Source organism: Mustelus asterias, chromosome 20, assembly GCF_964213995.1.
Source record: "Mustelus asterias chromosome 20, sMusAst1.hap1.1, whole genome shotgun sequence".
Lineage (NCBI taxonomy): Eukaryota > Metazoa > Chordata > Chondrichthyes > Carcharhiniformes > Triakidae > Mustelus > Mustelus asterias.
This window is the reverse complement of record NC_135820.1, coordinates 16,584,482-16,599,996: the sequence shown is the minus strand read 5'-3', so window position 1 is coordinate 16,599,996 and position 15,515 is coordinate 16,584,482. Positions and strand designations below refer to the sequence as shown.

Below are 15,515 nucleotides of genomic sequence, written 5' to 3'. Positions count from 1 at the left end.
GTGTGTGTGTACACTCTGAACATCTTTCCCTGAATACCATTTTGGTGCAGTGTGTGTGTACACTCTGAACATCTTTCCCTGAGTGCCATTTTGGTGGTGTGTGTGTGTACACTCTGAACATCTTTCCCTGAATACCATTTTGGTGCTGTGTGTGTGTACACTCTGAACATCTTTCCCTGAATACCATTTTGGTGGTGTGTGTGTGTACACTCTGAACATCTTTCCCTGAATACCATTTTGGTGCTGTGTGTGTGTACACTCTGAACATCTTTCCCTGAATACCATTTTGGTGCTGTGTGTGTGTACACTCTGAACATCTTTCCCTGAATACCATTTTGGTGCTGTGTGTGTGTACACTCTGAACATCTTTCCCTGAATACCATTTTGGTGCTGTGTGTGTGTGTACACACTGAACATCTTTCCCTGAGTGCCATTTTGGTGGTGTGTGTGTGTACACTCTGGACATCTTTCCCTGAATGCCATTTTGGTGGTGTGTGTGTGTACCCTCTGAACATCTTTCCCTCAATCCCATTTTGGTGGTGTGTGTGTGTACACTCTGGACATCTTTCCCTGAATGCCATTTTGGTGGTGTGTGTGTCTACCCTCTGAACATCTTTCCCTCAATACCATTTTGGTGGTGTGTGTGTGTACATACTGAACATCTTTCCCTGAGTGCCATTTTGGTGCTGTGTGTGTGTACACTCACAGTTGTGTGATTATGCCGCATGCACCTGTGGCGTAACTATACTTTGTGAGTATAGTTATTCGATTCCAAATCTAAACTACTTTCCAGATATTTAGTATTACAGACCAAAGGGCGGGAATAGACACTCATTCTCTTAAGCAAACTTCTGCTTCTTTAACACTTTAGGTATTTACATCAGTTGCAACACTGTAACTCTTACACTTCAACTTTAACTGTGAACTGAAACTCTATCTGAAAGCGGATACTACTTGGTTCAGAATGAAGTGGCAAAGCCGATTCCCAATGTAGATTCGTCCTCATACTTCTTTGTCTTCTCTTAAGATGTTCCTTTAGGGCATGCTTGTGATGGTTGGTCTCGTGTTCTTGCTGAAGATAAAGGTTGAAACATACCTTTTATCCCCAAACTGTCCCAAACTGCTAGAACATTCTCTGGCACTCAGCCAATTATATCATTGAAAACCAATTACATTGTTCGATCACAGCCAATGGAGTTACTCACAAACAACTCCATAATGCTTAATCCAAATTGGATACAGATCACCTAGCCTTAACGCATATATGGGTATGGCAGGAAATCTCAGAACCACAGAGTCTAGCATTACCCAAACCCCCCGTCCTCCCATATTTGGTCAGCACAGGAAGTGTCAGGTCACAGTTCATAGGCCAGTCACAACTTGCAGCAACTTTATGAGCTGCAGCTTTTTTGATTATAACTTGGCCAATATTCCCAGCATGCTTAACTCTCAGTGCTCCAATTGCTCTTGAAAGCCAATATTGCCATTGCTGTTGCAGTTGTTGGTGTAGTCATCTCTCCAACCATAGTGTGCTGTGTGAGTATGTTGTGTGTGTATACTGTGTGAGCATACTGTGACAATATAATCTATGGGTGTACTATGTACATACACTGTGTGCATATGATATGTGAGTGTATTTTGTGAGCATACTATGTGAGTACACTGTCTGAATATACTGGGTGCATACTGTGTGAGTGCACTGTATGGGTTTGACTCGTGTTTATACTGTGTGAGTATACTTTGTGAATATACTATGCGTTAATACTGTGTGGGTATAATGTGTTTGTATGCTGTACGTATGCTGTATGTCAGTACTGTGCCTTTAAGAAATGTATTTGTGTCATGTTTCTTGTGCAGGATTTGTCTTAACAATCAGATCCATTAACCAGCACTGATTTGTCTGTAACTGGCAGTCTCTATTGTTACTGCAGCAGCATAATTGATCTTAATTGCTAAAGTGTTTGTTTTAATCTGGACTAATGCAGTACTGTTATTTCAGTGTTTTCCCTTAGTTTTTTTTGCAGGATATGGTTTGATTAGGCTGATTGACAGGAAAAATCATGTAACTGGGTGGGACTAGGCTTACACAGAGAAATAAGCTCAGTTGCTGTTTAGAATTGTCAGAGAGAAGTGCCTCTCTCCTTTCTCTCATATTTGAAGACTAGGATCTGCAAGGAAATGAGTCTTTTTCCCTGGAGGCTGCTATATGGAAATCAGAAGACAGGTGTCTTTCTGCAAATGTCCAGAGGAATTAAAAGGCTGGAAGTTTAGCAACCACTTGAGCCTTTATATTTTGTTTGTACTAACTTAGTCTGAAGAGGGATTTATGTCTGAGGGTTATTGCATACATTGGAACTATAGAGATATGTTAAGAATTATATCTTGTCATGTTTAACTACTTCAATTGGTAAAAATTGCTAATTATTTTCTGTTATATTTTAACAGTGTTAAATGAAGTTTATTTTAATGAAAGGTTCCCAGTGGGTCAATTGAATCATATCTGGAGCGAAACATTTTATTCTCGCCCTGGTGACAATGTCAATAAATTTCAGGTGTAGGCTAACTTTGTAACATAGAACATAGAACATAGAACATAGAAAGCCACAGCACAAACAGGCCCTTCGGCCCACAGGTTGCGCCGATCACATCCCCACCTCTAGGCCTATCTATAGCCCTCAATCCCATTAAATCCCATGTACTCATCCAGAAGTCTCTTAAAAGACCCCAACGAGTTTGCCTCCACCACCACCGACGTCAGCCGATTCCACTCACCCACCACCCTCTGAGTGAAAAACTTACCCCTGACATCTCCTCTGTACCTACCCCCCAGCACCTTAAACCTGTGTCCTCTCGTAGCAACCATTTCAGCCCTTGGAAATAGCCTCTGAGAGTCTACCCTATCCAGACCTCTCAACATCTTGTAAACCTCTATTAGGTCACCTCTCATCCTTCGTCTCTCCAGGGAGAAGAGACCAAGCTCCCTCAACCTATCCTCATAAGGCATGCCCCCCAATCCAGGCAACATCCTTGTAAATCTCCTCTGCACCCTTTCAATGGCTTCAACATCTTTCCTGTAATGAGGTGACCAGAACTGCGCGCAGTACTCCAAGTGGGGTCTAACCAGGGTCCTATAAAGCTGCAGCATTATCTCCCGACTCCTAAACTCAATCCCTCGATTAATGAAGGCCAGTACGCCGTACGCCTTCTTGACCGCATCCTCCACCTGCGAGGCCGATTTAAGAGTCCTATGGACCCGGACCCCAAGGTCCTTCTGATCCTCTACACTGCTAAGAATGGTACCCTTCATATTATATTGCTGCTTCATCCCATTGGATCTGCCAAAATGGATCACCACACACTTATCCGGGTTGAAGTCCATCTGCCACTTCTCCGCCCAGTCTTGCATTCTATCTATGACTCGCTGCAACTTCTGACATCCCTCCAAACTATCCACAACACCACCTACCTTGGTGTCGTCAGCAAACTTACCAACCCATCCCTCCACTTCCTCATCCAGGTCATTTATGAAAATGACAAACAGCAAGGGTCCCAGAACAGATCCCTGGGGCACTCCACTGGTCACTGACCGCCATGCAGAGAAAGACCCCTCCACAGCCACTCTCTGCCTTCTGCAGGCAAGCCAGTTCTGGATCCACAAGGCAACAGCCCCTTGGATCCCATGCCCTCTCACTTTCTCAAGAAGTCTTGCATGGGGGACCTTATCGAACGCCTTGCTGAAGTCCATATAGACCACATCCACCGCTCTTCCTTCGTCAATGTGTTTGGTCACATTTTCAAAGAACTCAACCAGGCTCGTAAGGCACGACCTGCCCTTGACAAAGCCGTGCTGACTACTTTTGATCATACTAAACTTCTCTAGATGATCATAAATCCTGTCTCTCAGGATCCTCTCCATCAACTTACCAACCACTGAGGTTAGACTCACCGGTCGGTAATTTCCCGGGCTGTCCCTGTTCCCTTTCTTGAATATAGGGACCACATCTGCAATCCTCCAATCCTCCGGAACCTCTCCCGTCTCCATCGACGATGCAAAGATCATCGCCAAAGGCTCCGCAATCTCCTCCCTCGCCTCCCACAGTAACCTGGGGTACATCCCATCCGGTCCCGGCGACTTACCAACCTTGATGCCATTCAATAGTTCCAACACATCCTCTTTCTTTATGTCCACATGCTCGATCCTTTCTGTCCACCGCAAACCAGCAGTACAACCACCCAGATCCCTTTCCACCGTGAATACCGAGGTAAAGTATTCATTAAGCAGCTCCGCCATTTCTAACGGTTCCGCACAAACCTTTCCCCCTTCACCTTTTAAGGGTCCTATGCCTTCACATCTCATCCTTTTACTCTTGACATATTTGTAGAAAGCCTTGGGGTTCTCCTTAATCTTACCCGCCAAGGCCTTCTCATGACCCCTTCTCGCTCTCCTAATTTCCTTCTTAAGCTCCTTCCTACATCCCGTATACTCCTCTAAATCCTTAACACCTCCTAGCTCTCTGAACCTTCTGTACGCCTCTCTTTTCTTATTCACCAGGTTCATCACAACCTTCGTGCACCACGGTTCCCGTACCCTACCAACACCCCCCTGTCTCATCGGAACGTTGTCATGTAGAGCTCCAGACAAACATTCCTTGAAAATCCTCCACTTTCCTTCGGTACTTTTCCCCAAGAATGCCTCCTTCCAATTTACCCGTCTAATTTCCTCCCTGATGACACTGTATTTCCCTTTACTCTAGAGAAACACTTTCCTAGCCTGCCTGATCCTATCTCTTTCCAATGCTATCATGAAGGAGATAGAATTATGATCGCTATCCCCAAGATGCTCACCCACCGAGAGATCCTCCACCTGTCCAGGTTCATTAGCCAGCACCAGATCAAGTACAGCCTCTCCTCTAGTAGGCTTATCCACATACTGTGTCAGGAAACTCTCCTGGACACACCTAACAAACACCTCTCCATCCAAACCCCTAGCCCTAGGGATATTCCAATCTATGTTTGGGAAATTAAAATCTCCCATCACGACAACTCTGTTATTCCTACATCTCTCCAGGATCTGTTTCCCCATCTGCTCCTCAACATCTCTGTTACTATTGGGCGGCCTATAGAAAACACCCAGCAACGTTACCGACCCCTTCCTGTTCCTAACCTCCACCCACAGAGACTCCGTCGTCAATCCCTCCACGGCGTCCACCTTCTCTACAGCCGTGACACTATCCCTGATCAACAGTGCCACTCCCCCCCCTCTCTTGCCTCCCTCCCTGTCCTTCCTGAAACATCTAAAACCCGGCACCTGAAGCACCCAGTCCTGTCCCTGAGACATCCAAGTCTCCGTAATGGCCACCACATCACAATTCGAAGCAGCAATCCACGCTCTAAGCTCATCCACTTTATTCACTACACTCCTGGCATTAAAATAGACACATCTCAGACCTTCAGCCTGAGCACTTCCCTTCTCCATCACTCGTCTAACCTCCCTCTTACCCTGTTTACATTCCTTATCTATTTGCGAGCTAACCTCCTCGCTCTCAGTCCCCTCATTTCGATTCCCTCCCCCCAACCTTTCTAGTTTAAAGTCTCTCCAGTAGCCTTAGCCAACCTTCCCGCCAGGATATTGGTCCCCCTGGGATTCAAGTGCCACCCGTCTTTTTTAAACAGGTCACACCTGCCCCAAAAGACGTCCCAATGATCCAAGTACCCAAATCCTTGTCCCTTGCTCCAGTCCCTCAGCCACGCATTCATTCTCCACCGATTCCTGTTCTCACTCTCCCGCGGCACAGGCAGCAATCCCGAGATTACTACCTTTGCATTCCTCTTTCTCAGCTGTCTACCTAACTCCCTATATTCTCTTTTCATGACCCCTTCCCTCTTCCTACCTATGTCAGCAGTACCTATATGCATCACGACCTTCGGCTCCTCTCCCTCCCCCTTCAGGATTTCTGGGACATACTTTGGATATTCCAATCTGGTTCCGAACAGATTCAATGTAAATGTGTGCTTTAGATTCATTCATTTTGAATTCAAAAAATCAATGGATCTGGAAATGTTTCAACTCCATATCAAAATTTTTGTCAACTTCAATGTTCTTTTGTCACATTTCAGATAAAAATGAGCAACCTAATGGTCTCACATGTTATGGGGAAATGTATGGATTGAATCCATCGACTGTGAAATGTTCAGGCATTCAGGATCGCTGCTTGAAATTCACTATCAAAGCTGGTAACTATCAGTTTAACTACTAAAGAAGTATGGTAACAGCTTGAACTGCTTTGATGATGAGGGGAGATAACTCCTTTGATGATTGAGACGCCACTGAGCCAAATACAAATCAAACTCCACTGTGATTCCCATCTCAGTTATTTCAGGTAGCGCAGTAAGGATGGAAAGAATGGGGAATCTATAATCCACTGCAGGACTGTTCGACAAAGGATCTTTAGTGAACTCTGATCCCTTGAATTCCAACTGCTTAAATTGGTTGTGTTCAATATTTATTGACTGTCTCACAATCTAGCCAGACACAGCATGTGTAGAGTAAACTCATGAGTGAATTAACACTCTTCCCCTTTTAAAATGTTTTTTAAAACCTTATTGGATTTACTATAAAGAGATTGTAGATGGCATTTTATATGCAAGCCCTCATTGACAAGCAGAAACAAATATTGCCTTATCAAACGGGCGGCATGGTGGCACAGTGGTTAGCACTGCGGCCTCAGCGCCAGGCCCGGGTTCAATTCCGGCCTTGGGCAACTGTGTGACATTTGCACGTTCTCCCCATGTCTGCATGGGTTTCCTCCAGGTGTTCCAGTTTCCTCCCACAGTCCAAAGATGTGTGGGATAGGTGGATTGGCCATCCTAAATTGCCCCTTAGTGTCAAGGGGATTAATGCAGGATAAATGCGTGGGGTTATGGGGATCAGGCCTGGGTGGGATTGTTGTTGGTGCAGTCTCGATGGGCTGAATGGCCTCCTTCTGTACTGTAGGGATTCTATGAATCCATTGAATCAAGGTAATAAGTGTTGGAAATTAATTGTGCAACTAAATAATGTAAGTACCGAGATTCTAAGATCAGCCCAGTGTGTACAGCTTATGAATAAAAGCATTTTTATAGCGATTCTAAGATTATCCCCTGACACTTCAGCATCATTGATCAAGAGTAGCAGATTTACATACACTCCAGTCCTCCCCATTTCATTCACTCTCACCATTAACCACATTGTCATTCTACAGCACCACCTCCAATCCTCCTCATCCCATGATCTTTTCCTTCATTCTCATCCTTTCCAATTTTCATCTGTTCCATCCATTACCCTAATTCATTTTCATCAGCCCCTGTTCACTCCCACCATCCACAATCTAATTTATCAAGCCCTGTTCCAACTCGTTTCACCCATTCTCACTCAATGTTCCCTCATTCTCATACATTACATCCAATTCCCACATATTGTAAGAATATTTGCCCATTCTTACAAATTATTGACAGATAACCATTTTTTTTTCCAATATGTACTCATTAATTCCCTTTCCTGCTCGCTGTCTGCCATTTTCACTCAATACTTCCAATCCACCCTCAATCTTGCATTCCCTCTCATTAACCTACATTTTCAATCGGTATCTCCCATTCTTGTTCATTATCGAACATTTTCAATCGTTATCTCACATTCTCATTCATTACCCCCATTCTCACTCATTATCCATCAACCCTCTTTCTCACTCACAACGATCATTCAACTCATTGGCTGCAAAATTAATATCCTGCCCACCATGGGAATAGGAGCGGGTGAAGGGCGGACCATGAAAAGGTCCATTGACCTTGGGTGGGATTTTCTGGTTTCGGGGTAAGTGAGGCTGTAAAATCCCACCCATTATCTCCCATTCTCACTCATTATTCTACATTCTCACTTGTTATCCTCCATTTAATAGTCAAAGTAGTATGCCTAGAGTGCAGAAAGAGGCCATTCATCCCATCAACCGTCTTTCCAAAGGAGCATCCCACCCAGGCCCTATCCCGTTAGCCCCATGTATTTATCCCAGTAATCTCCTTAACCTACATATCTTTAGAATGGCCACCTTGCTAGCACCATTCCCTCTGCATCTCTCACCAGCAACCTCTCCACCCCTCAATTTCCCCTCCCTTGCCATGTCATCATTCAGCTCACCCTTGCCCACTCCTTTATCCCTTCCCATTCCCCTATCTTTCCCTTTCCCCCTCCCGCCTCCCCCACTCCCTCTTCCCTGGCATTCTCCTCCCTACTTATTCACCCGTCATCTCCCTTCCCACTCCATCCCTCAGCTTCCCCTCACGCGCGCCCTCATCCCTCACTTCACACTGCCCCATTCCTCTCATCCCTCACCTTCCCATCCGCAACTGCCCCATTCCCTCCCTTCCCTCTCGCCATTCCCTCCTATCTGCTTCCCCCTATCCTCTCCACTACCCCATTACCCCCACTTCCCCAACACCACCCCATCCCTCCTCCTGCCCATCTCCATCCATATCCTGATTCACATCGCCACTCCCCCTCCCTCCCCTTCCACTCATTTCTCTTTCCGCATATCGTCAACCACCATTTCCCCTTCCTCTCTGTCTCCTGATTACCTTCCCCCTCACCCTCTTCCCTTGCATCTTTGCACATCTAGAGATAGCGAGAGTGAAGTTGTTTCTCGTTCTACAGCAGCAGTGTGAAGCCAGTTTGAAACCATCTGAATATTTTTTATTTGAAGTGCAGCTAACTTCAATTCAGATAATCTGTGAGAAAATGTGAGGAATGTGTCACCCTATAACTGGTAGCTAGACTGGAGCTGGAATCCCAGTTTCTGGGATTCTTTAATTCAATTTATTAGCAAGTTCAGCATTGTGAAATTACTGATACCCAGAATTGAGGCTGAGCTGAATTGAAACCAGACGTTTATTCAAACTGAATAAATATTTCCAGTGTGTTATAAATGATACTGTGTTTGTGTTTCCAACAGGTGACACGTCCATTGAAGTTAAAGGTTGTGGGTCAAAGAACCTTTGCCAGATGTCTGATACATCAACAATTGGAATGGAAATCTATTCTGCTATTAACTGCTGTGAAAACGGCCTGTGCAATAAAGGCACAAAACTTCCAGGTAATAATAACATGCAGGAGATTAATATCCTTGTCGACCGCAACTTTTTATTAAACATGAATCTTCATATTGTCAGTACATTTACCAACATATAGGAACAGACACCCACCCTGTCTAGCTCTTAAGACACAAGCACACACGCTAATATGCACGTACACATGCATGCAGAGGAATACATACATGCACAACACGCACACACATAGGCATATGAACACATGTATACACACACACACACACACACACACACATATATGCATGCACAGACAACTTACACACACACACACATGCACACATATACACTGGCAATCATACATCCTTAAACGCTAACAACTTGTGCACACAATTTTGCACAAAGACACACACACACAAACTGACACTCACGTAATTAGACATAGACATAGACTTACACAATTACACACACTTACAATTACACGCAAACAACTAACACACACACACTCAGATGCACTTACGCACAGACAACTTACACACGTACACACACTTAATCACAGACACTCGCGCACGTGCACACACACAAATACTAACATGCACTTATCTGCACATTTGCACACGCATCCTCACTCTCACATACACATCCACTTACACATACACAAATCTTTCACATGCACACGCACACACACACACATATGCACACACACACACACACACACACGCAGATATTTTCACCCATTTACAACCAGAGACCACTTACATACCCAGTTGCGCGCGCACACTTGCTCTCACGCACACCGCATCTTACTCACACATGGAGACTCATGCATTTACACATATAGACAACTTTCATGCACAACTTACACACATTCACACATGCCTACACACAAACACGCTGACAATCACAGACACGTGCATACAAACAATGTACAAACACACATACATGCAAACACACACAACGTGACACTCACATGCAACTAAACAAATACTTACAAAACACACAGATGATCTTGCATACACACGCACACACACAAGTGTTGACTTTCCCATGCACTTAACCACACAGTCAACTTACACACACCCTCACTCACACACAAACAATAACACAAACACTGACACTCCCACGCACTTGCAAACAGAGACAACTTGCACACGCACACTGACACTCACACACTATTACACACACATTTGCACACAGACACACACAGTACTTACAGAAATTCACATATATACACACACAAACACACACATATACAGATCACAAGCACACATGTAAACACACAGATATACACATACAAACACAGACGCACACAGCCCATGCTCACTTGCAACCTCATACATACTTGTATACCTATGGCCTTATTGTCACACACACGCACACAGATTTACACAAATACAAACTCTCACACACATGCACACTTGTGCACCCAGATAATCACATGCACTTGAGCTCGGCACTCACGCACGCATGACACTCGCGCACGTACGGCACTCACGTATGCACGGCACTCACGGCACTCATGCACGCACGGCACTCACGCACACACACACATGGCACTCACACACTTACCCACACAGACTTGCACATATTAAAACAAACCACAAACACACAGCACTGACATTCTCATGCATTTACACGCAGAAACTGACATGTGCATGCACACACATGCACACACGCACACACACGTGCACACACCAGCAAACTTACACACAGACACACACGGAACCTCACACACTCTTATGCACAGTCAGCTTACAAACATACTTGCACATACACACCCACTGACAGCCACTCCAACTGACAACTTACACATCCACTTACACCCACAGTCACTCGAACACACAGAAACACACACACTTGCACACACTGACTATCCCACTCACTTACAGAGACAGCTTACACACCTTGACATTCCCACTCACTTAGAAACAGAGACAAGTTACACACAACTTACACATATGGAAACTCACACACACTGACAATCAGATTGACACTCAAATGCCCTTACATGCACAGATATCGTGCACACACTTGCACAGACACTGGCACTGGCACACACTTACAAACAGAGACAACTTATGCACCCACTTTCACACACACACTTTCACTTACACACACAGAGAATTAGACACAAACCCACACTCTTAGGCACAAACACACACACATTACACAAATACACACATGCGCACATGCACACACTGGCACACGCACACACTCATGCACACACTGGCATTCTCTCACACTGGCACGCATACACACACATGCGCGCACACACGCACGCACTTGCACGCACATAACAGTCCCACGCGCTTAGGGCGTGATCTTAAAAAAATAATTCTCAATGCTGAACGAGTGAGAATTCACACTGTTTTTTTGGGCGAGCTGTGAGTCACAATCTTACTGCACTTAGTGCAAAGAAAAGTGAGAGGATGCGATTCTCACCAGTAGGGGGCAGAGAGTCAGGGCTTGCTGGGGAAGCTGGTTGCTGTGCCATTGCGCAGGCACCCCAGTCTCCCAGTGGTCTCTTGCAGGCTCCCCGCACATGGACATCGGGCCCCTCATCTCCCTACGCTCCCTACCAGTCTACACTCTTTCTCCGAACCCACATCACCATATCTGCCCTCCGCCGATAGCACCCATCTTCAGAGTTTCCCCCTAATCCCGTTTGTTGCCATCCTGGCAGAATTCCACTCCCCCACACTGATTGCCACCCAGCAGATATCCTTCCCACCCAGATTGCCACCTAGGCAGAGTTCCTTCCCTCCCTCCCTCCCTGATCACTCCTCCCTGCAGAGTGCAGAGTTCCCTTCCTTCCCTGATTGCCTCCCTGCAGAATTCTCATTCCCTTCCCCCTGTCATAGTTCCACCCCCACATACTCTGTCGCCTCTCAGCCCCACCCCTTGGGACTGCAGGTGGCACAGTTATGGTGCCCAATGGGCAGTGCCAGGGTTCCAAATGGGCAGTGTCAGGATGCTGGATTGGCACTGCCAGTCTAGCACTGCCCCAGGGTCACTGCCTGGCATTGCCCCTGACCACCCATGGCCTCCAATTTCCCCCCCCGGCATAGCCATCTCATCTGGTCTCTGCAGGTGGAGACCATCTGAGATACTCGCTGGTGAGAAGCTCGACCGGCGAGGTGGTTAAGGTAAGTGAGCCCGGACGATTGTGTCCGGGATTCGTTTATGATATTTAAATTATGTCATTCATTTTGCCCTTTTGTGGAACGAAGCTGATTTCGCTGGCAAAACTAGGCTGGTACAATCAGCGGAGGCAAGAAACCAGGTGCGTCGGGCAGGAAGAGGTCATAAGATCACGCCCTTACAAACAGAGACAACCTACACACTTATACACAAACACACACTCCTGCACTTACGCTTAGAATCAACTTGCATTCACACACTTATAGACACAAACTGACACTCAGACACATTTACACACACACACACTTACGCACATGTATGCACAGTTATGCCCAAACACATACACTGACACATATACACACTTATACAAATGCACATTCACACACTTTCACAAACACACGTACACTTACATACACATACTGACACTCGCTATTAAAGGCACTGTTCACAAACATACACACACCGACGCTCACATGCACTTACACAAATGCTTATACTCATGCAAACACACACATACACAGATCAAAGACTCAAACACGCAGACACATTTACAAACACACCCACATACTCACACATGCAGCCATCGACATTCACATCCATGCATTCACTCATACACATTTTTATGATGTTACGGTCACACAGTTTTACACGCACGCGCACTTACACACATGAACATGCACACTTACGCACATGTACACTTATGCACACGCACACTTATGCACACGGACACTTACGCACATGCACACTTATGCACATGCACACTTATGCACATGCACACTTACGCACGCGCATGCACACTTACGCACACGGACACTTACACACACTTATGCACATGCACACACACACTTACGCACATGCACACTTATGCACACTTATGCACATTTATGCACACTTAAGCACACTTAAGCACATTTATGCACACGCACATTTACGCACACACGCACAAGCACACGTACGCTCACGTGCACACACACTTGTAGACACACATGCACACACACACTTACGCACATGCACACTTCCGCACTCGCACACTTACGCACATGCACACTTCTGCACTCGCACACTTACGCACATGCGCACTTACGCACATGCACACTTACGCACATGCGCACTTATGCACATGCACACTTATGCACATGCACACTTACGCACATGCACACTTGTGCACACTTATGCACATGGACACACACACACACTTACACGCGCACACATGCACACTTACGCACACACACTTACGCACACGCACACTTACGAACACGCACACTTACGCACATACACACTTACACACATGCACACTTACGCACATGCACACTTATGCACATGCACACTTACGCACATACACTTACGACACGCACACTTATGCACACGCACACTTACGCACACGCACACTTACGCACATACAAACTTACACACATGCACACTTACGCACATGCACACTTACGCACATGCACACTTACGCACATGCACACTTAGGGGCACACGCACACTTATGCACATGCACACTTATGCACAGGCACACTTATGCACACACACACTTATGCACGCGCACACTTGCGCACACTTGCACACACTTATGCACATGGACACACACACACAGATGCATACTTACGCACACACACTTACGCTCACGCACATGCACACTTATGCTCACACACGCACTTACGTTCACACACGCACACTTACGCACACACACACACACTTTGGCACACGCACACTTAGGCACATGCACACTGACGCACATGCACACTTAGGCACATGCACACTCACACACACATGCACACTCCCGCACACACACACGCACACTCATGCACACACATACTTACGCACACACACTGGTATGCCCAGATACACTCATATATGCACTGACACTCACAGGCAGTTATACACATGGACAACTTACACAAATATACACACACAAGCACTGACACTAAGAACCATTTACCAACACAAACAACTTAGACACACACATTTACACGCACAGCCAACTTACATGCGCAGACTTGCACACCCTTACACATGCACTTATATACAAACCCACTTGCATACACACACTGACACTTGCAAGCACTTACACACGCAGCATTTTATACACACACCCACACAAACACACATTGACACTCACATGCACTTACAGAAATGCACATGTATACATACATGCTTACACACCCACTCTGACATTCTCACACACTTACACAGACAGAACGTACACACACAAATGATTATACACATGCACACACACAAACCTACACACATGGACAATCACATACACTTACACACAACTTACACACATCACTTATACACACATACAGGCCCACACATTTGTACAGAAATGTCCTTACATATACAACTTACACGCATACATGACACATATGCACACAAACGTACACACACACAAATAGGTTACACACATTTACATGCACTGTCAATCACAGACACAGATAGGCACTTGTACACATACAATGTATGCACAAACACGCATTTACATATACATAAAATTGCACATACACACATACATGCACACATGCATGTGCACACACACTGACACTCACACTTACAAACAGAGGCAACTTGCATACACGTGCAATCCTGCACACGCGCACTCCCACATACTTATAAATAGAGACAGCTTGCACATACACTTATTCACATACATACTAACGCACAAACACACACTATAAATTCCCACATTTCTGACTGACAGTTGTTTTCAGCAATCCTTTTCTCTTCACCTACCTATTGAAGCTTTTACAGACTATTTTTATATTCCCCAAAGGCTTACTCTCTTCATCAATCCCTTTGTTCTCCTTTGCTGAATTCTAAACTACTCCAAATCCTGACGTCTGTTGTTTATCTCTGGCCAATTTGTATGCCTCTCTCTCTAATACTATCTCAAATTTTCCTTGCGATGGTGTTACAAGCTTTCTAGTTTTACTTTTGCGCCAGACAGGAATAAACAATTGTTGCAGTTCACCCATGCACTCTCTTTGCCATTGCCTGTCCACGGTCATCCCTTTCAGTAACATTTTAAGTAAGGTCCCACATAAATGATCAGCATGTAATTTTAAACATCATATCCAACTCATGCCTCAGACCACTGTAGTTCCCTTTATTTAGATTCAGGACCCTAGTCTCAAAATCAAATATTTCACTCTCTAATTTGATGTAAAATTTTATCATGTTATGGTCACTCATCACCAAGGGACATCACACAACTAGATTGCTCATTATTCCTTTCTCAGTGCACATTACACAAAGAACAAAGAATAATACAGCACAGGAACAGGCCCTTCGGCCCTCCAAGC

The 15,515-nt window shown here is 45.3% G+C and overlaps 1 protein-coding gene across 1 annotated transcript in view; it reads left to right on the top strand.

The window, feature by feature from the left end:
- Nucleotides 1-15,515, top strand: part of LOC144508223 (CD177 antigen-like) — a 41,264-nt gene that overhangs the window by 23,175 nt on the left and 2,574 nt on the right. The window contains exons 4-5 of the mRNA XM_078236035.1: nucleotides 6,118-6,234; nucleotides 8,982-9,122. Of these exons, the coding sequence (XP_078092161.1) occupies nucleotides 6,118-6,234; nucleotides 8,982-9,122 (258 nt within the window). The remainder of the gene's footprint in view (nucleotides 1-6,117; nucleotides 6,235-8,981; nucleotides 9,123-15,515) is intronic.